General features: G+C 33.2%; 2 protein-coding genes across 3 annotated transcripts in view; both read left to right on the top strand.

The window, feature by feature from the left end:
- The window catches only part of LOC139497181 (uncharacterized), a 45,444-nt gene extending 41,352 nt beyond the window's left edge, over positions 1-4,092 (top strand). For both annotated transcript variants that reach the window (XM_071285273.1, XM_071285272.1), the window contains exons 9-12: positions 425-643; positions 2,140-2,306; positions 2,896-3,021; positions 3,959-4,092. In XM_071285273.1, coding sequence (XP_071141374.1) covers positions 425-643; positions 2,140-2,306; positions 2,896-3,021; positions 3,959-4,063 — 617 coding nt within the window. In that variant the 3' untranslated portion in view covers positions 4,064-4,092. The remainder of the gene's footprint in view (positions 1-424; positions 644-2,139; positions 2,307-2,895; positions 3,022-3,958) is intronic.
- Positions 4,093-11,596: 7,504 nt separating this feature from the next.
- Positions 11,597-24,069, top strand: LOC139497166 (bone morphogenetic protein 7-like). The gene is made up of 6 exons (XM_071285259.1): positions 11,597-12,245; positions 15,901-16,084; positions 17,806-17,957; positions 19,143-19,340; positions 20,521-20,597; positions 22,719-24,069. Exons 1-6 carry the CDS (start codon positions 11,819-11,821, stop codon positions 22,977-22,979), a joined length of 1,299 nt encoding a protein of 432 aa, XP_071141360.1. The 5' UTR covers positions 11,597-11,818; the 3' UTR covers positions 22,980-24,069.
- The last annotated feature ends 1,110 nt before the right edge of the window (positions 24,070-25,179 follow it).

The raw sequence follows: 25,179 nt of genomic DNA, 5'->3' as shown, positions 1-25,179 counted from the left end.
ATTTTTAGTAAAAAGAAGCAGCTTTAAAAATGGATAAACATTTGAGAGAGGTATAGAAAAGAGGGACGAAAATAAACTGACAACGCCATGGTATAGGTGTTACCTTAGACCTCTATTCCTGCATGCATACAGGAATATGTAAATCAGGAAAATAATTTTGGAATCTGTCATTAACTATGGGTTAACTACATATTTGTCTATGTCTTTGATGTCTCAACAGTCATGCGTAATTACATTCAAATAACACAAAGTCTAACATAAAGCACACGTTTCCTAGCAAGTTTTATTTAGCTTTGCATGTATAAGATTGAATTGTCAAGTACTTTTGTCGTGAATCAAACATATCTCTAATATAATGTGACTTGTCATAAGCAGGGTCGTGAAGTAGAATCTGAATTAATAAAATAACTTTCTTTTTATCCAGATCTTGCACATCGTCATAATCCTCATGCAGCTACAACTGCAAAACCGACGCATGCGCATGTACACACTACCGCTAAACCGACGCATGCTCACGTACGAACTACTGCAAAACCGACACCTGTTCATGTAAGAACGACCGAAGTTTACAAAACACATGTACCAACAACCAGAGCATCATTGACTCTAACTCCGTCAACACAAGCAACGAAAATAACAGTCAGTAAGTATATTGATAACAACTATCATTTAATATCTGAATCAGAGTACTATACTAACATTAATCAAGTTTTATACCATGATATACAGTGTTGCAGAATTTCAAATAATAATTAGGAATATTCTATTTTTATACAAGTGGGAGGTTCAGGCTAGCTGTAAACCAGGATAAACCCACCATTTTCCTCAGAAAATACCAGTACCGAGTCAGGAATATCACAGTTGCTTTTCACTCTTTCAATTTGTTGATAAAGTTTGATTTTGCCAGTTAACATAATCTTTCCTTTTTTTAAGCACATAGGACTTCGGTATTTTTTTTCTCTGCCTTCAATTTTAACTGGGAAAATACAACTAAAAAAATCATCATTGTTAATAAATAATGTTTCTATCAGTTGTTTGCTAAACGCCTAGTGGGAATTTTTTATGCATGTTGAGGATGAGAATATTTAACGAGAATAACAATAATATTATTAATATTGGGAAAAATTCCTGCCACGGACAGTATAATAGATATTAACAGAAAATTGACTTTGCAATAGGTCACCGATAGATAACTTGAAGAGTTATTTCAAGGGTTCTCAATGACCAGACATCATGGCAATTTCTCTACACTACGTATCAAATGTGTATTCCCATTCTGTGCGGACGTGGCAGCGTATTTGTACATCACGTAAAGCCAAACCTTACTACCCCACTTTTTCAAAAAATTTACTTCCGGTCGGAATTAACCAAAGTGACATACTTCTATTCCCCATTCACATGATTGAAATTCTTTTCAGGCATTATTGGTGTGTAAATCTGATCACAAACTTTACTTTTAAGTCTCCCTTAATACGGCATGGTCACTGTCTATCGGAGTAAAAACAATTTAATAGAAAATACAATCGTTCATCGTTTTTGTTGATATGCAAATCATATATTTGAATTAAAGAATTGTTATCATGTAGAACAATAATATGCATTACAGAATTATTTATTAATATCTGTACATATTTGTATCAATGGTATTGATAAAAAAAAAAGGGGGGCAGTGTAGGGTATACATGTACGTCAATTACAAGACAAGACAATAACTTCAAATCAAAAGAGCATACCATGCGGTCTTTACAGTGCAACACAGGGGCGGATGCAGGAATTTTCGAAAGGGGGGGTGCTAACCCAGGGCACCCAGGGCAAAGGGGGGGGGGGGTGCAAAACATATGTCCCGATACAAATGCATTGATCGGCAAAAATAAAGGGGGGGGTGCGCACCCCCGGAACCCCTTCCCCTGGATCCGCCACTGCAACATTTACTTATCTCTAGTCACTACGTTTCAACTGAAAATGAAAAGGAGAAACGCCTATAGTATGTACCAATGAGAAAAGAAAAAAAAAACACACACAAAGAAAAATTGTAGGTGTGAAATGAGTATTATTTTATCAATATTTGGTTATATCACTAAACTTTAAATATGCTACATAACATCGGCACATAAATAGTTTGATTGCGTCATTTCCTAGAAACAACATGTGACGCTGTAACATTCGTAACTGCTTTGGCACGTGGTACAATATTAACCAATGCTAAAGCTGGTATGTGTACAGATGGTACACGCAGCCGCCCTGAGGCTCTAATCATGGATTCATGTATGGCACCTGTCGTAGCTGAATGGTCAGAAGGAGTAAAGGTATCTCATCAACTATTGAACTGATAATTTGTTATTTTTTTTTTTAAATATTAATGTATTTCTTGTTTTAACGTTAAGACGAAACTGTGAAAAGTTGCTTGTTTCAAGCGCTTCGTCTTACTAACTTTGTCGAACGCATCTATCACATTGAACTAGAAAAAAGGATACAACAGAAACAGTTAAGTCGCCCTCATATCTTGACTTACATCTAGAAACTGACAATGAGGGTCGATTGAAAACAAAACTTTACGACAAAAGAGATGATTTCAGCTTTCCAATTGTGAACTTTCCATTTCTAGGTAGCAACATTCCAGCAGTACCTGCGTACGGTGTATATATCTCCCAATTGATACAATAGTTCCGTGCTTGCATTTAAAATATATATCAGATAATTATAGTTTAATCTTTTAAATGGCACCCTTCACATATTTTAAGATAATTAGTCTTGAAATAAATGATCAACTAAAAATGACACAAACATGACGATTTCAGATCTTGTCATCAATATAAGCGCGAAAACCTGTATTTTGCTACAAGATCCCAGCAATCATAATGGCGTTTTTTTTTACTTGATATGTATGTTTCATAGGTAATGGGAAATTGTGATAGAATTCCTGACTATACACCTATTGCAACGTTCGATTTTGGAACATATGTTGAAGATGGAACTGACATTGCCGGAATAATAACTGAGTGCACACCAAATGGATTCAAGGTATGTATTACTCTCCGTATTAATCTCGAAGAACAATTTTTTGATATGCAAATATTTATCTTGAACATAAATCGATATTTATACTGCAGCAAGTACACGTCCTATTGTCTTTTTCTGCCAAATATAGTAATTAGTTATAAAAGATACCAGGATTATAATGTAATACGCCAAGCGCGCATTTCGTCGAAATAAGACTCATCAGTGACGCTCAGATCAAAATAGTTATAAAGCCAAACAAGTTTTCGTTCAATTTTATATAAATAAGGCCGTTATTTTTTTCGTTTGATTGTTTTACATTGTCATTTAGGGGCATTTTATAGCTGACTATGTGGTATGGGCTTTGCTCATTGTTGAAGGCCGTATGGTGACCTATAGTTGTTAATTTCTTTTTTATTTTGGTTTCTTGTGGAGGAGAGTTGTCTCATTGGCAATCATACCACATCTTCTTTTTTATAAGTACAAAGTTGAAGAGCATTAAGGACCCGAAACTCCAAAAAGTTAGTAACAAAGTGATGTTTTGTGCAATATAAAGCAATAGCCAATAACACAACTCTCCACTAGAGTCATTTTCATTTAGGGAACGACCATAATTTATTTGTACACTACTTTGTAATGATTTTCATAGAAAACGTAGCATTGAGGTGTATTTTCCAGAATTTGCCGAGTATCACCGGAATGCCATGCGGTAACGTTACGGAAAGGCATGTGATAACAATCGAAGCATGTGATAAACTTTTCATTTAAGCCCGCTAAGCACCAGTTCGAAAAAAAAATATGGAATTTACGTTAGTTTAATGCTATTTTCATACAGTAAAAATCACATGTTATTTAGTCTAAGTATATGATAAAGCTAGTAATATAAACAAAAAGTAAAGAGATTTGGTATGATATAAAATGTATTAAATATTTATATAACCATATCACTTTACTATTATAGATTGCAATGCAGTTGTGTGGACATCCAGTAGATGTTTATGAAGTGACGTCAGGCCATCCAAATCCAAGACAGAATGCTGACAATTACCACGTTATCAATTGGTGAAAGTAATAAATTAAAAAGGCTGTAAATTACTGATGTATTTTTTTTTCTTCTTTTTCTCAATAGAGACAGGTATATGTGGTCTTCATATTTCTCCATAATGAGAAGCGATAGCTATAGGTATATATAATACATGCAGGCTAAATTGTTTCCCCTTTATTTCGTCAAGAGTTTGTATGGGTCGACATATGTAGAAATGGGGTATACATCAATGGAATATCTGTTATATGATATCGGATATGTTCCTTATGTCGTAACTACAATCCCGTTCCCTTTTCACGACTGTGACCTACCGGATTAGACTGTTTACCTTTATTTGTGACAGTTTTACATATTGTGTCTGTTTTGATCACGCATCATTATCACTATTATTAAATATGATGCGATTGTCGTACAAGTGAGAGGTTTAGTGCTATACAACCAGGTTCAATCCACCATTTTCTACATTTGAAAATGCATTTTCCAAGTCAGGAATATGACAGTTGTTGTCCATTGGTTGGATGTGTTTTATTATTTGATTTTGCCATGTGATTAGGGACTTTCCGATTGAATTTTCCTCGGAGATCAGTATTTTTGAGATTTTACTTTTTATATAACATCCCAACGACACAAAAATAAAACATGCACACTCATGCCCAAATGCAATCTTCAAAGAGAAAGACAATTGTCTGCACAATATGCCAAGTAGTCACTTCATTAAAATTTTGTAATGATTTTAAAAAAATTGAAGCAGAAATACATGTAGTGTGTGCTATCAAAATTAAAGAAATGCCATTTTTAAAGTAATCTAATTTGCATGAAACAATTAGACCCACTGACGGTTATTTGACTGTGAACTGTAAAATATACATGTTTTAATTTTATATACACTCTTTGGAAAAACTGTTGCAAAGGATTTTTTTAATCTTTAAAGCAAATCGTATGGAGTTAAACATTACCGTATAGTGGGTTTGTTACACAGTATCATTTGAAAAGATCAAAACAGACATTGAGCAAGAAACATACATATCTATTTAAAAACACATTTTATAAAAGAAAATTTCTTAATATTTCTATAGTATTAGCGTTAAGCATGTCCAGTTTGCTAAATATGAATCGCATATAGCGATTTTCACCAGTTGTTAGGGATGTACGAGTTCCCGTGTACCCGTGCATTCAATTTTGATCTCCGATATCAGACTTTAATCAATGAATTGTTTTCAATGTTTGAACGAAAATATTTTCTCACTGTCGCTGAAAATTATTTGTGTATACTTTAATGTGTAAAAAAGTAAATATAAAATCCAGTCAAGTAATGACCATTACTCTTTATTGTATGTGTGTCGAATTGTTTATATAAATCAGTATATAATGACTATAGTTTTTCTTACTTAGAAAAATAAGAAAAAAGATGTTAGATGATCTATACCTTAAGTAACAGATTTTTTTCAATATCCATGCTTATACATCGTGCATGCGAGTAAACAAAGTAACAGACAGTGGCCTTCCGTCACAAGTCGGCAGATTCCGTGAAGAAGAGTAGCGTATTTATACCACGGTGGGTATGGTTGTCCTGCGAGAGAACGTTCTGTGCTGGTGATTTGGTCCTGTCAGGTGCTGGTGGGTCCTGATTCTGTGCTGGTGGGTTTGTTTACATTGTATCAGGACGGCAATAAAACGACTGTTTTGTTGCTTAATTTTTCTCTGATTCGTCATAAGTACCATGCAAAGTATATTACAACAATATTATATTGCAAAAGTCGTGCAAGTTCCTTAAACGGAATTGTCCTGACGCTGTGCTGGTGATAAGAAAAACGGTCCTGGTTCTGTGCTTCTATGTCCTGGTTCTGTGCCTTTATATTTTAGTTAAAAATGGCACATATTCAAGATCATTGATACTGTTATTGACTAATTAACTGTTGTCTGCTTTCTTGAAATTGACATTGTTGTGAATCTGTTTACTGTTAATATTATGAGAGAGAAAAAATAGCCCTATTTTTTTTATTTTTTTTTAAATTAACTGTAATCTTATATATTGGCCTGTTAATGGAACCCTTCTTGCCCCCTTTTAAGATAAGAAAATATGTTTACGATTTTCGGGATTACGATCATTTTGCAAGATCACCAAAATACGTTGTAATTTATACAATACTTATATAAAGTAGATGATGTGGTATGTTTGTTGTCAATGGACAAATTTCCATAAGAAACCAAAGGAAGTATGTGTTAACAACCATACGTCATCGTACGACCTTCAACAATAACCCATAAAATAAAAATGTAAAAGGTTTTGCATAAAAATGGAGAGCAAAAATATAGAACAAAGGACTTTCTGAACGTTTGAATCATATGTCTTTAGCAGCTTAAAACACATTTCTTTGTGAACAATTTAGTGCTGACTATAAGAATGACAATAGTATTGCGGGTTTGTTTGGTTTTTTTTTTTTTTTTTGGAGGGGATGGGGGATAAGTTAGAACGAGGTTACAGTGAAAGTTTTAAGCTTGGAATAGTTTCTCGTAAGATTTAAAAGTTGTATTTTAAAAGAAAAATGTATCTTATAGCTATTAAGAATCACTTGCTGTATCTGTAAGATTTTTTCAACATAATTTTTTTGTCTGAACGGTTATAAGGTATTTTTTTTCGAAAGTTCGATAGAACACTAAAAAAAATCACTATTTTATGAAAGGGCAGGCTAGAATATGTCAGAGAATGAAGACGAGATAACCTTTGTACAGAGATTTTTGTTATGTTTAGCATGGGATCAACACAAGGGTACATATAAAGATCTATTTAAAAGTATTTGAAACTACTTTGCTTTGTTAATTGTGCCTTCAATTTCAAATATTTCAAATATCTCGTAGCTTCATACTACCAATTGAGTATAAAACAAGTATATAAGTTTAAAAAAAAGAAATTCTTAGATTAAACACCTACATTTAACTTTTAAAGGTCATAACAGTTTAAAACAATACAAATCTACACACACAAAAAACTGGCTTACTTTCAAATGGTTATCAACCCGAATCGCTATAAGATCATATATAAGCTCACCTGTGTCGAGGGGTCGTGTGAGGTTCGTGTATTGTCTTGGCGTCCGCAATTACAAAAAGATCTTTTCTGAAATTACTTGACCAAATGTTACCAAATGATTTTTCAAGAGTGAATCTAGGAAAAACAATATTCATCAACAAATATGACCACTGCATGTCTATTAAAATGTATTCGAGTTTTTATTTACAGCTGATTCCATTGAGTATGTAGGCAAAGGTAATATCTTTGGTTAGCTTGCTTGTTACCTAAACCGTGAATTCATTGTTAAGTAAGGTATACTACCCTCCTTTCGAAGTAGCCTGGTCCTACATACAGAAAGATGTGTCCTTTGTCGGACTAGTCTACTCGTAAAGTTTACTTAACCCAACAATGACTTTTCTGTTCAGCAAGCAAGATAACTAAAGATATTCCCTTTGTCTACACACTCATTGAAATCGACTTTAATATTGCAAAAGTTCAAGCAATTAGGACAAAACCTACCGAGTAACAAAAAATCAAAAGGCCAAGGTCTATCTACCTTGCACATTTCAGAAAATTCAGATCAGATAACGAAACTGGGTCCAGCAACATTTATAAGCAATTTAAGATTTTGACCCTCACAGTTTCCATTCACCACAAATATTTCGTTACAACGAATCATTTTGAATACAAAAATACCAGTTGCAGCCTTTTGTGTATCTATTTGTGTATCTATTAATATATGTATACGGATAGAGCTATGAAAGATAGCAGGGTCACCAGGGTGAGGAGCCCATTGACACATAAAATGAATTATATAGTATTGTGGAACTTTTAACTTGTGTTCAATTTATTGGTTTCACCTTTTACTATGATAACAATCCTGTCAAGTATGAGCTGGGGAAAATATTTCAGAAAAGAAGATGGAAATGTGAAAGTTTCCGTGTGTCAGGTACAACAGCATACGAACAGCTAACATGCCTCGTCAGGGTAAAAGCTAAAAAGTCCACAAAAATTTGATTTAAAGCCTTTATTCGTTCCAACAAAGTTATTGAGATTTTGTTGAGGATTCATTTTAACCATCTACGACAACAAGATTTTTTTTTTTTTTAGAATTTACAGCTCTTCTATAAATATATGCGGAGCGCTAACAAACATGTCTATGCGGCATATGCTTTGATAATTGTTGAAGCATCAATGTAAGGGGCATTTAATATCTTAATAAAACTATTCTTATTTTAGATACTATATATTGTTATCTGATATAATATCAGATAACAATATATAGTATCTAAAATAAGAATAGTTTTATTAAGATATTAAATGCCTTATCTTAATAAAACTATTCTTATTTTAGATACTATATATTGTTATCTGATATAATATCAGATAACAATATATAGTATCTAAAATAAGAATAGTTTTATTAAGATATTAAATGCCCCTTAAAACTATTCTTATTTTAGATACTATATATTGTTATCTGATATAATATCAGATAACAATATATAGTATCTAAAATAAGAATAGTTTTATTAAGATATTAAATGCCCCTTACATTGATGCTTCAACATTATTGGACGAAAGATGTTGCCCTTTTATGTAATTATGTAATACTAGTTACGATCATTTGAAAACACATATTAAACAGCCAAATGGATGCACAAGAGCTAAAATAGGAGTCATAGATCCTATTGACAACAATTATCTGCCCAATTTTATTGATTTTGTAACATTTGTTTCAAATATGACCAACTTCTTATCCAAAATCACCAGCACCGTATCAGGACCCACCAACACAATGACAGGACCCACCAGCACAGTATCAGGACATGAATAAATTGAGAAAATGCTAAATTTTAATAAATTGCAATGTTTTTCACAAAATAGTTTTGTCGTGTGGATTGCGGTATAGAAAGCGGACTCTATGAGCATTTTTGTTTTATTTTTTCAGTTCTAGATTTTCTGAAAATGAGCATTTTTGTGTTACGCTTACTGAAACAGTTTAGAGGGTCAACTTTTTAATGGTTTACATATGAACCCATAAGAAACAAAATTGAAAAGTCTCAACTGTTTTCTTCCATTTTTTATGAGTGAAAACGTCAAAAATCATCATTTTCGTCTTTGTTTACATTTTTTCATTGATCACCAGCACCCGTCAGGACCGAATCACCAGCACAGAACGTTCTCTCGCAGGGCAACCATACCCACCGTGTATACGAGGATTGACAAATGAGAAAGTGGCAACGCCTCTTTCAGACTGACATATTTACTTAAACATGTAAAATCCTCGCATTCTTATATATATTTACCTTTTCATGTTGATTAAGTTAAAGATAACAAATACGTTTGTATATAATTATTAATTGCATTTACATAACTTTGTCGATGTAACAAAAACATGCATGTCAAACACACTGTAATAGAATATTTAATTCAACAGATCACCAGAATAATTGACGTATAATTCGTACTACGTCATGGGTTTATGCGGTTACTTAATTGCATTAAAACAAAACATCCCCACATCCTCAGACATCAAAAGACAGTTATAAAATAAGATATATCAATGCACTTTGCAGGTTAGATTAATCAATGAGCTGAGTTAATTTCTAGTATTTTGAAATACGTCTGACTTTGTAGTTTAACCAAAAAAAATCTAGTACATCAAAAGTACACGTACATGTAAGTGCGGTGTCTTGGCTGTATGTAACGGAACAACCTGATCACGAATATAAATATAATGTGATTTTATACTACTGTTTCAGAAAAGGGAGAAGGTTTGGTACCATTAAAACGTTAAATCCCGCTGCAATTATTTGCACCTGTCCTAAGTCAGGAATCTGATGTTCAGTGGTTGTCGTTTGTTTATGTGGTTTATATGTGTTTCTCGTTTCCCGTTTTTTTTTTGTTTTTTTTTTTATAGATATCATAAGACCGTTAGTTTTCCCATTTGAATGGTTTTACTAGTATTTTGTAGGGCCCTTTATAGCTTGCTGTTCGGTGTGAACATAGGCTCCGTGTTGAAGACCGTACCTTGATCTATACCACACCTTCCTATATCTATAAGATAACAATTAATCATAGGACAGGACAACAAGGGTTAAGAGAGAGAATTGGTTAGCACAGTTAGGATAAGGAGGTTGTGTTCCACTATTCGGGCCTAACTTGGACACCAATTACTTAACCGTTGGTAGTTAACTTTTTCATTTAAATCATGTCACGGAACTTACATGTAACTTAAAATAAATATTGAAAGATAAACTGTGATATAAGGGGAGATAGTGTAGATTTTTCAACAATTTTTTTAACAAGAAAACAAATAAATTTGTATTTCCTTTTTTTTTTTAATATACACAGCTACTTTTGCATAGGTACTATTTCGGTACTGGAAATTTACTTTTAATATTTAGAACTATTTCTCTAATTGTAATATTTAGGTACTTGTATTTTACAGTACTTGATTTGTACTAAATATTTTGGTACAGAAATAATACAATATTCCATGTTTGAAAATCATAATTTTAAGAGATTTGAAATAGAAAAACTTTCAAAATGCTGAAAATGTAACGATAGCAACCAAGAATCTGTAGTACCTAAATTTCAAGTACAAATTAACGAACGATGGCTTTTATACTACAGTAACTGTTTAATTTGGTTCGACAATTCATTTATCCTGCGGCAAATAGCCAACTATTGTACAAATAACAGGTATACAATTTTTGTCTTGTACACTTGAAATAAATTCTCTTGTTATTCCTGTTGAGCAAGCGGTAACGTGGATATTTCTTTGCGTAACAGTTCATTTTGGGGCCCTCTTCGCGATCCGCGTTTATACATGTACGATGTCGCTTTCTTTCGAAAACTAGAATTTCAAGTGTTGGTGTAATTTACGGGAAGAGTCAATATATTGACAAAAAATATCAAATTTATTTGTACTCGCTACAAACAGTAGAATATAAAAAGCTCGGCGAGCCTCGGTTTTCGTCCTTTTTCTAAAGCTCATAGATAATCCCGTACTTTATTATAACAGGCAATACGTGACATTTCCGCAGTTGCCTTCATTTCTGAATTATATTTTGAACAATATATTTTTGAAATTTGAATTATATAAGTGAAGATTAATTTCAACGTTTGATCGAATTGCAAATAGAGTAAAAATTTAACTGGTTTGATAATAAATATTACATTAATTTTAATTTGTGCATGTGGCAGGTCTAATTCGGCCTTTAAAAAAAAGAAATTACAAAGTCATCAAATATCGATGAAAAGTATTGTTTTTCAGTTATCAGTTCATTTAACCTGTAAATTAAAGTATACTGAAATAAATAAAATAAAATAAATAAGATTGAAAGGGGCTGAGGAAAGGGGAGGGGTGTTATATCACCCTTCAATAGTTTTCTTTTTTCTTTCTATCAACAAATACTTTAAAACAGTTTTAACATATTTGATGTATGTTAAATGAATAACCATACTGCACCTGTCGGGATATTTGTTTATTACTTACCGGTATATCTCACCTGTTTATATGTGTGTAACCTATGTGCAGACAGGGGAACCACTCAATACAAAGAAAACGTAATTAACGCGGTAAAAATAGATTTCATTTGGATAGCTAGAGAAATATAGAGAGAATATAGTTCTAAAACTTATCCTTACGATCTGATAATTAATGGATACATATGGAGATTATATTTAAAATGTGTTCTTAAATCAACGTGTTTACCTGACTAAGTTCTAAAGAATGTATATGTTTGTAAATAACGTGAATGGGGCGAATGTCTGTACAGGTAAATAGGTACACATTTAACATGGTGGTGAACTTACACATTTCTATAGTTGTTGTACTTTTAATATGTTGTGTAGACGATATAGTATGCTGGTCTTCAGGATATTATATAGACAATGGTGTGGATCAGACGGAAAAATTACATGAAATCAACCCGAGGAGTAAGCGAGAGCTCCAACAAGAGATTTTGACACTGCTTGGATTACACCATCGACCAAAGCCAAAGGTGCATACTAATGACTATTCTGCGCCTCGTTTTATGTTAGATTTATACAATACTATTGCGGGTGCGGATGGAATTTTATTAGATGACACGCCATCATTCAGAATAGCAGGGAATATATCTATTGGGGATATTATTGAACCGATACAAGGTGCAGACGTTATCATGAGTTTTGTTAATCGTGGTAGGTATAAACAGATAAATAATGTGAAATGCCTTTTCTGAAAAAGGGGGAATGTGGGAGCGCGAATTGTCTCCCTTTTTGTCATGCCATTGTTTTTGGGTTAAGAGTTTTCAAAATTTAAGATATATTTTCTAGACATCCCGTCCTTATTTGTTTATGTAAATGTATTCTAAGATACAATTTGAGATTACTATTATCACTATGGTTATAAGACTTTAAAAAAGAAGAAATGGACAAATAAATACATGTACCGCCCCCCCCCCCCTTTTAAAGAAAACCCTTTTTCATATTCATTCTCCGTGTAAAACATATTGTAGAGGTGGTATTTATAAATAAGTTTAGAAGAAATGTTTATTTTTCTTTTATATTTTTTTTAGACTGTTAAAAAAGGGGGCTCTCAGTTCAAGATTTTCATACTATTATCGGTTTAATTCGTATTTAAATAACCTGTGTTTCATGCATTTTAGAATCAAACCGTGTTTTTGAAATAATTTCCCTTTATTACAACAATAATGATGATTTGTCGGTGTTAATTTTGTTGACCTCATTTAATGGAGAGAGAAAAAAAATAATCACCAATTTGACCAGCCCACAAATACAACGAAATAATAAGTAAATAATAATATTACTCGCAAATCTACAGAAAAATTAAGGAAAACAAATAGCGAAAGAAAATTAGGGCAAAACATACGGAATTGAGAATAATCATGATAATGAAGAGCGTAAAATATAACATGTATAAGGAAAGAGAACGGGAAAGACATATTAATTAAATAGAAAAACACTTGAATTTATGTTCATACACAGTAATGATCTTCCCTCATACAGACCCTCGTGCAATGTTCATCACCTTAAAAAAAAACTTTACTTGGCTTATAAAGTTAATGGTACTAGAATTTTTCTTTTAATTTCTTTATTATTAATATGAGTTGAAATCCCTGGGCTGGTTTTTCATAGATCTGACATTGTAAATGTTTTCTTTAATATATATATTCGTTAAATATAGTATGTTTGCGCAGTTCATCACGACGATAACAAAAATAAATTGACAACAAAATTTCTATAATTACCGTGATTATAGGGTTTACATTTCAAACAAGATTATTTTTTTTACCTATATTAGACTTGTATATGTCGTTCATTGGTGTACCTTTCACAAACGACAAACCTAAAATGTCAACTGATTTTTACCTTTGTAAAACACAGGTGTTTTGACCATTAAAACGACAAAGTAATTAGTCAATATATCTTTCTTACAAGTAAATTACGTATAATTGTAACATGTACAATGGGTTTCTTTCTAACAGTACAAACCACTTTAGATATAAACTATTTCTTTTAATTCACCCACACTTTTATTTTATTGAAATGTCCTGAAATATTTCAATTTATATTTCCGATAATTGTTGTGTCGTTACTTTTATACAAGTATATTGTAATGTTGATCACTAGACAGTATAAGTTGAAGGTCAAATGTTTATTTTGTAATGTTGATCACTGGGCAGTGAGTTCAATGGTTTATTCCTTGAACTCGGATTTGGTCTGTATTATTCAAACGTAGCGGGAATGGTGAAAGTCACATTAAATCAATTGAGTGTGTCTTCATAATGCTGTAACGTTGCTAAATCTCCCAATCGTGTGTATGGGCTAACAGGGGCGGATCCGTGATTTTTGAAAAGCTTTCTGTAAAAATTCTAAAAAAACGGGTAATTAAGAATGGACGATAATATGCTTTGAAAAATCTTATACCATGATAATTTTCATAATAATTATGTGTATGCCCTCTTCTCCTGGATGGACACTGGCTATTGTACATTTATCAAATATATGTTAAATCACTAAGACACCTGTCTCTCATCTGATATTGGGACTGGGTATGTTTTTTTATTATTATTTATTTAACAATAAAACTGAGAATGGAAAAGGGGAATGTGTCAAAGAGACAACAACCCGACCATAGAACAGACAACAGCAGAAGGTCACCAACAGGTCTTCAATGCAGCCAGAAATTCCCGCACACGAGGGCGTCCTTCAACTGACCCCTAAACAAATATATATACTAGTTCAGTGATAAAGAACGCCATATTTAACTCCAAATTGTAAACAAGAAACTAAAATTAAAAATAATACAAGACTTACAAAGGCCAGAGGCTCCTGACTTGGGACAGGCGTAAAAATGCGGCGGGGTTTAACATGTTTATGAGATCTCAACCCTCACCCTATACGGAATACAGATGTACCTCCGGCCAATGTAGAAAAGTAAAACATGTTTAAATCCAACGAAGTGTGTTGGTAGAGTACAAAAGGGTTCGATAATTTTCACATCATAACACCATGTTCTCGTTCTAAAATACATGAAATATTTGCCACTGAACGTCAAAGTACTAATCCATTCATCTATCGTATGTGGGGGCATGTTTTCGTTTATGTACCAAGCATGTTTAAATCCTAATAAGCGTGTTCGGTATAGTAGAAATAGGTTCGTCACATCCTAGAATACATGATATATTTGCCACAGGACGTCAAAACACTAATCTGTCCATCCAATCCCTATCACATCACAAGCGTTCGATTGCGTGGAATAAAAATATACTAAGGCCAAATTGATATATATATATATACACACGGCCACCGAGATAAAAGTAAATGTTCAAGACGTTTTTGGTGTTACACCATAGTCTACAAAATGTGTTAGGTTAGGTATGACAATACAGAAAAGTTAAGGACACATTAAACATAATTTTATGCTTTGGCCTAAATGAAGATTTTAGGCGTGATTCAAACTTATTCAATACTACATTAAAAAAAAACTTTATATCAAGATCTTAATTTTGTGTAGTCAATGAAGTATTCAGAATTCAAAAACTATTTATACCTTCTTTTTCAAGATTTTGAATTCCCAATCACATGCCGAAGCATTAGTCTAAAAATTCCGTTTTGGCTCAAGGCCGAAACAGTAAATTACTATATTGAATAAACATCCTTCTAATAGGCTACGTATAATTAAATTACAGATGGTTTTACATGTGTTCATCTTGCACTAAATACTAATAAAATAGGGTTAAAGATGTTGGCAGCTCTTTTCTGTTGGAAGTTTTGGCATTTCATTAAATATTATTGCATAGTAAATGCACTCGGGTCATCATAAAAAAGTACTTGCGTTTTGATGAGATTTCAGTATACGCCTTTTGAATGCTTAAACATTGTTACTTTTAAGTGTTATTGTCGAACCGTGTGTCCCTATGTAGTCTATAGGCAAAAGAAAAGAACAGTAGAAATAGACAGAAAAGTGAAATCTAACTCATATCTTAACATACATGTACCTGTACCTTATTTTTCTAACATACAATCGAAAGAATGGGGGTCTTTCGTAAGAAAAGCCCATATGTCCTTCGCCATATACCAGTTTAATGAAAGCGAACATCTAATCTATAGGAATGTATCCCCATTTTATATTTATCTTTGTTTTACAAAACTAGTCGATTAGTCTAAAATTATTCATTTTAAGATGCAAAGAAAGGCAAACCATTAGCCAATAAAAAGAAAATGTTAAGCTAAAAAACAAAATCTACACAACAAAACGTTTAAGCGTACAAAGTTACGAGAATATTTGATTTAATTCAATAATCATGATAAACGACTTTCTATTTTTCAGCCAAAAAAGTTCCACATTTACGCCACGAAAAAGACCGGACGTTTTTCTTTGATTTTAGTGAAGTGACAGTTGAGGAAAAAGTAGTGAAAGCTGAACTTAGGCTTTTTAAAGATAAAGCTAAAAAGTGGAAAAGTAATGATTTTCAGATTCAGATATACATGATAAAACAAGGACCGGATCCCGAGTAAGTTATTTTAGTTTAATAGAAATAAGAAGATGTGTTATGATTGCCAAAAAAAAAAAAAAAAAACGTTCCACCAAAGTTTAAATGACATAGAAGTTGTCATAGACGTAGACATAGACATGTTTATTATTACTAAATACACATGAAATAGTTGTATGAGATTTTTCAAATAACATAAAACTATTAAACCAATTAATTCATCAAAGTTTCTAGTCTCGAATTAAAATTGGTTTTATTGCTCAGACAATGGAAGAAGTTTCGGGGAACATATGTTTAAACAGTATAGGTAACAAAGGTACCAGGATTATAATTGGGTACGCCGGACGCGCGTTTCGTCTACATAAGATCACTCATCAGTGACGCTCATGTCAAAATAGTTATAAAAACCAAACAAGTACAAAGTTGAAGAGCATTGAGGATCCAAATTTTAACTTGTATTGAACGTATACATTGGCAACACCTTTAGTATACATCATTCGGCAATCATCGGTAGAATCCGCTACTCTCCTTCATTCCGTTAGATGAGGGTACGGAATCGGCCGAGTGGAGACGAATGACCTATACATGCGTTTCAGGACAAGAACGTAGTTATCAGCTCTGCGTTTTACAAGACCGACACACTTAACCGGATTTCTAACATACTATATCACACGGTTATAGTCTGCAGGTCCATGCGTATACCCCATTTACACATAACCCTGTCTCCAAGCCGAGTGTTTTTAACTCGTATTTCTTAACATGTCTTAATGTTGCGTATACAACGGATAAACAGCAAACAAGGTTACCAAGTCTATGCCCTAGCCAATTCGAGAAAGGAATATTTTCTACATAAGATCATCAAGAATTTGTGTGTCTCCTACATTCTACAATTTGATTGAGATTGTCATTTAAATATATTATCAGTATATGCAGGACGGATGACACATATATAGAATAGGCGTCTTGTTTACCCTTCTGGAGCGTAAAATTTCACCCATTTTTTCTGGGGTTTGTGTTGCTTAATATTTTGTTTTCTGTGTATTACTATGTGGAATTGTTCGTCGCTTTCATTTGTTTGGCCATGTATTTTTTGGTTTTTCTTTGACTTATGAGTTTTGAATACGGTAAATGGGATTTCGTTTATAGATAGACATTAGTTGACAAATACCTCGTATGGAATACTCAGATATAAAGTGTAAGTAAGTAACTGTAGGTCACGGTACGACCTTCATCATTGAGCCAACTTATAACGTATATTGATGTATATTAACTTAAAGAGACGTGGTATGATTGTCAATGAGACAACTATCAACCAGAGTTTCAATAAGTGATTATCAACAAGTGACGACAACCGTATGGCCTTCAGCAATGTGAAAACCCCGTACCGCATATATAGGCAGGAGATACAAATGTACAAAAATGTACTTGTAAACGAAAAACGTGAATCAATTCTAACGAAAATTAATAACGGTTTAATTTATAAAAAATAATATACAAAACAAATTACAAAAATAAATAGAGGCATGATGAATCAAAAACAATCTTTGAACTACAGGCACATACAGCATATGGCGGGACAGTGTTGTAACAGCACACCATAAGAACAAACTAAAAATACATAGGAATTGCAGTTACCATATGGTTTATAGAAAGACAGTTTCCTAGTTAAATCTGTTGAGCAATGGATTTGTATGGATATGGTTGAACTAATATTGTATTCATTTTAATTATTATAATTTTAGGGATAAGTATTTAGAATCAGTTGGAAACGTGACAACAAAAGCAGACCATGTAGGCTGGTTGACCCTTGATTTGACCAAAGCGGCTGAACTTTGGACTCGATATCCGACCGCAAATCTTGGTCTTTATATGAAAATTAAATTCATTAGAAAAGGTATGTTTCATTCTGAAATTGTGTATAGTTATATATCAATTATTATAACATATCTTTTTTATGCCCCATTTATGGGCATTATCTTTTCTGGTATGTGCGTCCGTTCGTCCGTCCGATCGTTCGTTCGTCTGTCCCGCTTCGGGTTAAAGTTTTTGGTCGAGGTAGTTTTTGAAGTCCAATCAACTTGAAACTTAGTACACATGTTCCCTAGGCTATGATCTTTCTTATTTTATTGCCAAATTAGAGATTTCATCCCATTTTCACGCTCTATCGAACATAGAAAATGATAGTGCGGATGGGACATCCGTGAACTGGGGACACATTATTGTTTAAAACTTATTTCGAAAATACGTGCATATATTACTTGACATGCTTGAGATTAATCTTATGTGTGCTTGTTTGTATAGATGATTTGTCAAAATTTCTGTTCATATCCAAAAGAAAATTTTATCGAAAAAATTTGCAGCGCACACATATTTCATTAACGTATGCGCTATGTTATATATTTCGCCCGTATATCCGTATGTGCTTTGTTATATATTTCGTCCGTATATCCGTATGCGCTATGTTCTATATTTTATCCGTATATCCGTATGCTAGATATAGTCCAATTGAACTTAGTATATGTCTTGTGTATTGTTTCAAATTTGAGCGACCAGAAGTTCAAAAACCCACATAGCATTCCGCATTTAATACAGCATAGCATGCGATATACAAATGATAATGAGAATAAGCCCCGATATAATAATTAACCCCAAGCTCAAAGGGGATAGAGCAGAATGGACCCCCAGAAAACTTGGTCAACCGACGCAAGACAAAATTGACAATGTATTTTTTAAGGAAAATTAACTCTATCTCTTTATAACTTTGTTCTATTTAAATTGTATTATACTGAATGCCATGTTTTACCATCTATTGCAATCCAAATTGAAAGTAATAACAAATTTAATTATAACGTATTGTATACATGTATAACAACCATTTGTATTGCATTAAGCGCACAATTTATCAAACGTCTCCGTGACGGGGATTGAAGTATTTGCCATTTGATAGAGAAAGGTATCAACCTCGTATATGGCATTTTAGCATGTAGTATAATACATGGTTATTCTATAATAGCAATGATCACGACAAGAAATTTAATAAATATCCCAAATGTGGAATACATGTTCCCTATTTTTCTAGGTTCAGAGGTAGATCCGGACAAATTTGGAATCGTTGGGCATAGAGGTGCGAAAAATAGGCAACCGTTTTTAACTGGATTTTTCAAAGCCTCACAAAAAGTGAACCTTAGAAAAACACGTGCAGCTGAACGATATAAGCGACAAGCTATGCAAGATATGAGTGCAGATGAACCCGAAACACCTGCATACAGATACGCAAGTAGGTTTTTATTGTACATAAACTAAAATACATATTATTTTTATTAGAGAATATACATTGTATTCGAGGAAGTATGTTTATATTATCCGTAATATATTTTTTTAAAGTAAATCAAAAATCCTGTTTATCTTTTGAAAGAATTGCAATATTTAATTTATTTATCATGACATCCATTAACAGTATATGATTATAGTTACAATGTATTAAAAAGCGGCACATAGGCGCTGCCAGTTTGTGAAGGCAAGAAGAGACAATTGACAGTTATAAAACTGATGACATATTTATTTTTTTGTCACGTAGCTTCGCACGTTTAAAAGGGGTCTTCACGGCTGTTTTTTTTTCATAGAAAGGATAGAAAGGACAAAATGAATGACCTTACATGTAATTGTCCTGAATATTGATAGTACTGTTATATTTGCTGACGGACGTTGAGCACTTATGCACTTATCCTGAAGAAAATTACTTTGTGTTATATTTGCCGACGGACGTTGAGCACGTCTGTACTTGTCCTGAATAGTATTACTTTGTGTTGTATTTACTGACGGACGTTGAGCACTTCTATACTTGACCAGAATATTATTATTCTTTGCTATATTTACAAACGGACGTTGAGCCCTTTTGTTCTTGTCCTGAATATTATTACTTTTTGTTATATTTACCGACGGAAGTTGAGCGCTTATTTTCTTGTCCTGAATATTATAACCTTTTGTAATATTTTTACGAACATTGAGCACTTGTGTATCTGTCCTGAATATAATTACTTTTTTGTTATATTTGCCGACGAACGTTGAAATTTTATTTACTTGTCCAGAATATTTTGGAATATTTGCTGACGGACGTTGAACAATTTTGAATCTGTCCTGAATATAATAACTTTGTGTTATATTTGCCGACGGGCGTTGAGCACTTTTGTATCTGTTCTGAATATTTATTATTTTTCTTTATATTTGCTGACAGACGTTGAGCACTTATGTCTCTGTCCTGAATATTATTACTTTGTGTGATATTTGCCGACAGATGTTGAACCTTTATATACTTGTCCTGAATATTATATCTTTGTGTTATATTTGTCGACAGAAGTTAAGCACTTATTTATCTGTCCAGAATATTGTTACTTTTGTTATATTTGCCAAATGACGTTGAACACTTATGAGCTATTTAATCATTTTTTTCAATTTAGGATATCCAAGACGGATACGGAGGTGGCCCTGTCAAAGGAAACAGATGTTTGTAAAGTTTAAAGATTTAGGTTGGCAGGTAAGCTGTATGGACTGGTTAATTTCTAATGCACTGTGATTGAAAACATAACAGACCAGGACGTCGCATGTGTATCTATATTTCGTTTTTCACTCCTATATCTAAATTTAGAATTGTTCCTTTTATTGATACAACCGAGAGTTTGGTTTGCGAGACATCTTCTTTATGAATTTATCTAGGTTTCGGTATTTTTATAACTTTTAATGACCCACATAGGGGCATTAGGTTTTTCGGTCTCTGCGTCTGTTCGTTCGTTCGTTCGTTCATTCGTCTGTCCCACTTCAGGTTAAATATTTTAGTCAAGTCAGGTTAAACTTTTTGGTCAATGCAGTTTTTGCTGAAGTTGAAGTCCAATCAACTTGAAAACAATTTTACGTTCTACGGAACATAGAAAATGACAGTGCGAGTAGGGTATACGTGTACGATGGACACATTCTTGTTTTAAAATGCGTTTCTTTTTTTCTAGTTTCTGCTTATATAGATGACTGATTTCAGGACCTCGTCCAGTGTCGCATTGAGAAGTTGAGACAATATGTTAAATGAAGCTATTTTGATACGTCAGAAGTAGTTTAAGTGGTTGCGATGGCCGTGATACTTAACATGGTACTCATTTGAATAGCTATATATTATAGAAGTATAATGACCACGGTGCTGTGTTTAGCATAGTTACGCTAAAAGTAAATATTCATTGAACTTAGATACATATTTGCGAATATGGCAATATAGCGTGACGAAAAACGGTGTGGTTGAGTTAAAACAACATTAATGCGTCCAGAATACGTAAACTTTTGGTGTGCAATCAGCGCTTGTAATGTAAATTTGTTACGAGTACGCGTACATATGTGTCAATAAAACGCTGGAAGTGTTTTCAGAGTCCGTTGGGTTCCAATTAGGCTCCGGTAATGTGTCCAGAGTAAGCTAGGTTCCGATATTAGGCACTGGCAATGTGTCTTGAGTATGTAATGTTCAGATGATGCGGCGGCTATGTGTCTATAAGACGTTAGGTGGCGATAGTGCGATAGGAGCAAGTTATATGCCTTAAGGCTATGGTAACCGTGTCGGGAGTCCTTCAGGCGAAGATAAGGCTCAGTCTGTAATGTGTCGGGAGTACGTATATATCTAGGTGGCTATAAGATAAATTTTATTTTTCCAAATTAGGTCCCTAGGGGGGAATATACACATAATATATACAATTGATACAACATACAGTCTATTACATAACATTATAAATTAAACTATTGAAATGAAGTGATAAAGGTGTTACATGTACATGTAGTTGTTAAATAAATAAAAAAATATTTAAGAGTTGCTACTCCAGAGATGCGGCAAACTTTTTTTTTGATTTGAAGTCATAAGAAACGAGTGCCCGGTGAAAAATAATGTTCTTCCAATTCTTGAACCAATGCATACAAACATCATAAACTTAGTCTTCTGCATGTTCTGTGTACGAATTTTATATTTTTTTAGCATAAATTTCGTATAATCGTCAATTTTTTTTTTCAAACGGTCAGTGTTGTTGTGAAAATATGGCAGGTAATTAAAGTTCGTGTTTTGAAGCCGAAGTTTAACGATTGCCCCCTGTTTGTCAACAATCAACAAAAAATCAACAAAAAAGCATAGAAATTGAGCACGTATTTACCATGTAAATTTAGATAATAGTTTATTTTAAGGACATCCATGCGTATTGCGATCACCGGATTTTTACGAGATGGGTCACACTAAGGTCACTTTGGATACGGAAAATGTGTCGGGGGAATTGCTTCCAGTAAACTTCTTCTAAATATGAATAAATTAAAGAATTTTCTTCAGAAAAAAGTATATGTACATAAGTTTTATAATGAAAACTATCCATTGAGTTATAAAAAAAAACATATGCATTATTTTTTTAATTTGAGGTTTCTTCTGACTTCAAGGCTATAAGGTAATGTGTCGAAATCTCGTTATGTGGCTATAATCAATATGGCGTTCTGAGTAAAACCTATGAACAACATGCACAACACGAACATTCGACAACTACTAAATAATAAACTCTTGACTTAGGAGATGTGCATTTATATCTAATTTGTTAGAATCTTGATGAAATTATTTATTGTATGACATAAAATATTTGTATATTTTCAGAGTTGGATAATTGCACCAGATGGGTTTCAAGCTTTTTACTGTGAAGGTGAATGTCAGTTTCCTTTGGCAGCACACATGAACGCCACTAACCATGCTATAGTACAGACACTGGTTCATTTAATGAACCCCAAACAGGCACCCAGTCCGGGGTGTGCTCCTACTAAATTAGGAGCACAGTCTGTTTTGTACTTTGATGACAATTTGAATGTAGTTTTACAGAAGTTTCCCATGATGATCGTCAAATCATGTGGCTGCCATTAAAAGATCGTCAAGTCGTGTGGTTGCCATAAAATGATCGCCAAGATGTGGTTGCCATTAAATGATTGTTTTATTCATGTGGTTGCCATTAAATGATTGGTAAGTCACGTGGTTGTCATTAAGTGATCGTCAAGTCATGTGGCTGCCATTAAGTGCCTTGTGTTCTTTCAAAGTCAAGTACCTCCGAGATGTGATCTGCAAATCAAAATGACATTATTTTATTCACTATTTGTCTTCCATAAAGGTGTATATACCTGATTCGAACAAACATTTTGCTGATGTAGATGACAGTCTATGTAAATGTCAAAGGTTACCGCATTGTTAAAAACATTATTATTAGTAATGTACTTATAGTGTTTTATTGTGTAAAAAGTGATAGCATAAAACGAGTGTCAAGTGCCATGATTTAATATTTTAAAATCCAAATTAACAAACACCATCAGATCAATAAATTTATCTTTAAAACTTACATCTGCTAAAATGAAACACATGTTTAACATGCTGATTGACACATGTTAGTTAATTGAAGTTTCATTTAATGCTTCACTAGAATATGAAAGTACATAATTACGTAGGTTTAAATGTTTGAATCAAGTGCAGATTGTATTATCATATATTGAGCAGTTCATAGGTTGTGAAATTATTTATTATTCTCTTTATGTCATAAGCACATGTAGATTCATTTATTTTCATGGGTACCAATTTTCGTGGAATTTGGAAACTTGCCTTTTCCTGGATACGTGGTTTTGACCAAGTCTCCTGAACCAACGGAATCCACGAAAATTTGTATCTAACGAATATTAATGAATCCGTATATTTTGTATTTCATGCATGGCAGGGACAGTGAACAACGAATTGTATATGTAATTTTATTTTGTGTTCTTCATTTGTTTATAGATTTCACTTTCAGTTAAGTTTTCTTAATCTTGAATTATCGTATTTGTACTAAAAGAGCGCTGCCAAACATGTGAAGTGACAATTTCTAAGCAACATGGTTGGCGGTGTCTCAAATGTTAAGGCAGTAAATAGTAGATTTATTATAAGAATGTAACGTAAACTACTGTTCATCATAAACGTCGCTTTAAATCTTGAAGGTCATATTTTTATTAATGATCCTGAGATACAGTCAAGGCATATTGACTCTTCCTCTTTGTTATCGAATATTGCAAAACGTAATAGTAAAAATGCACAAAGATATCTCTCCCAGTCTGCATTCATTGGAACACAAAGATACATGTATCTCTCCCAGTCTGCATTCATTGGAACACAAAGATACCTCTCCCAGTCTGCATTCATTAGAACACAAAGATATCTCTCCCAGTCTGCATTCATTGAAACACAAAGATATCTTTCCCAGTCTGCATTCATTGGAACACAAAGATATCTCTCCCAGTCTGCATTCATTGGAACACAAAGATATCTCTCCCAGTCTGCATTCATTGGAACACAAAGATATCTCTCCCAGTCTGCATTCATTGGAACACAAAGATATCTCTCCCAGTCTGCATTCATTGGAACACAAAGATATCTCTCCCAGTCTGCATTCATTGGAACACAAAGATATCTTTCCCAGTCTGCATTCATTGGAACACAAAGATATCTCTCCCAGTCTGCATTCATTGGAACACAAAGATATCTCTCCCAGTCTGCATTCATTGGAACACAAAGATATCTCTCCCAGTCTGCATTCATTGGAACACAAAGATATCTCTCCCAGTCTGCATTCATTGGAATGCTTAAAAGATTATATATAAGAAAAACGCAAAGTGTTGTATGTCTTTTTTTCTGTCAACGATGATGCGATTACATTAACTGTCAATTTGGTTTTTTTAGGTCCCACGCTGAATTAAAATTTTGATTTAAATCATGTAACGCTTACAATTGATATTAAATGGAAGGTTAGATTTTAAAACTTTAAGGTAAAACCAACAACAATCTCTTATACACCAGTAGTTCATGCTTACATATCATTTATATACCTTTATAAACATATCATCAAGATGAACTCCTATATGAGGTTCTGGACGGGGTTTTCAGAATGTAAAACTATGGGCCAAATGTACACAATAAATGGCTAAAAAGATAAAGAATGGAAAAAATTGGGCATTAGAAATATATAATATGGGGTGGGGTGTGGCCAAATATAACAAATAGAGAATAATGAGTAAAAATATGAAGAAATATGACTTAAACAATGAATGAG

Source organism: Mytilus edulis, chromosome 12 (assembly GCF_963676685.1).
Source record: "Mytilus edulis chromosome 12, xbMytEdul2.2, whole genome shotgun sequence".
NCBI lineage: Eukaryota > Metazoa > Mollusca > Bivalvia > Mytilida > Mytilidae > Mytilus > Mytilus edulis.
The sequence above is the reverse complement of the archived record's forward strand: the minus strand, read 5'-3'. Positions and strand labels throughout refer to the sequence as shown.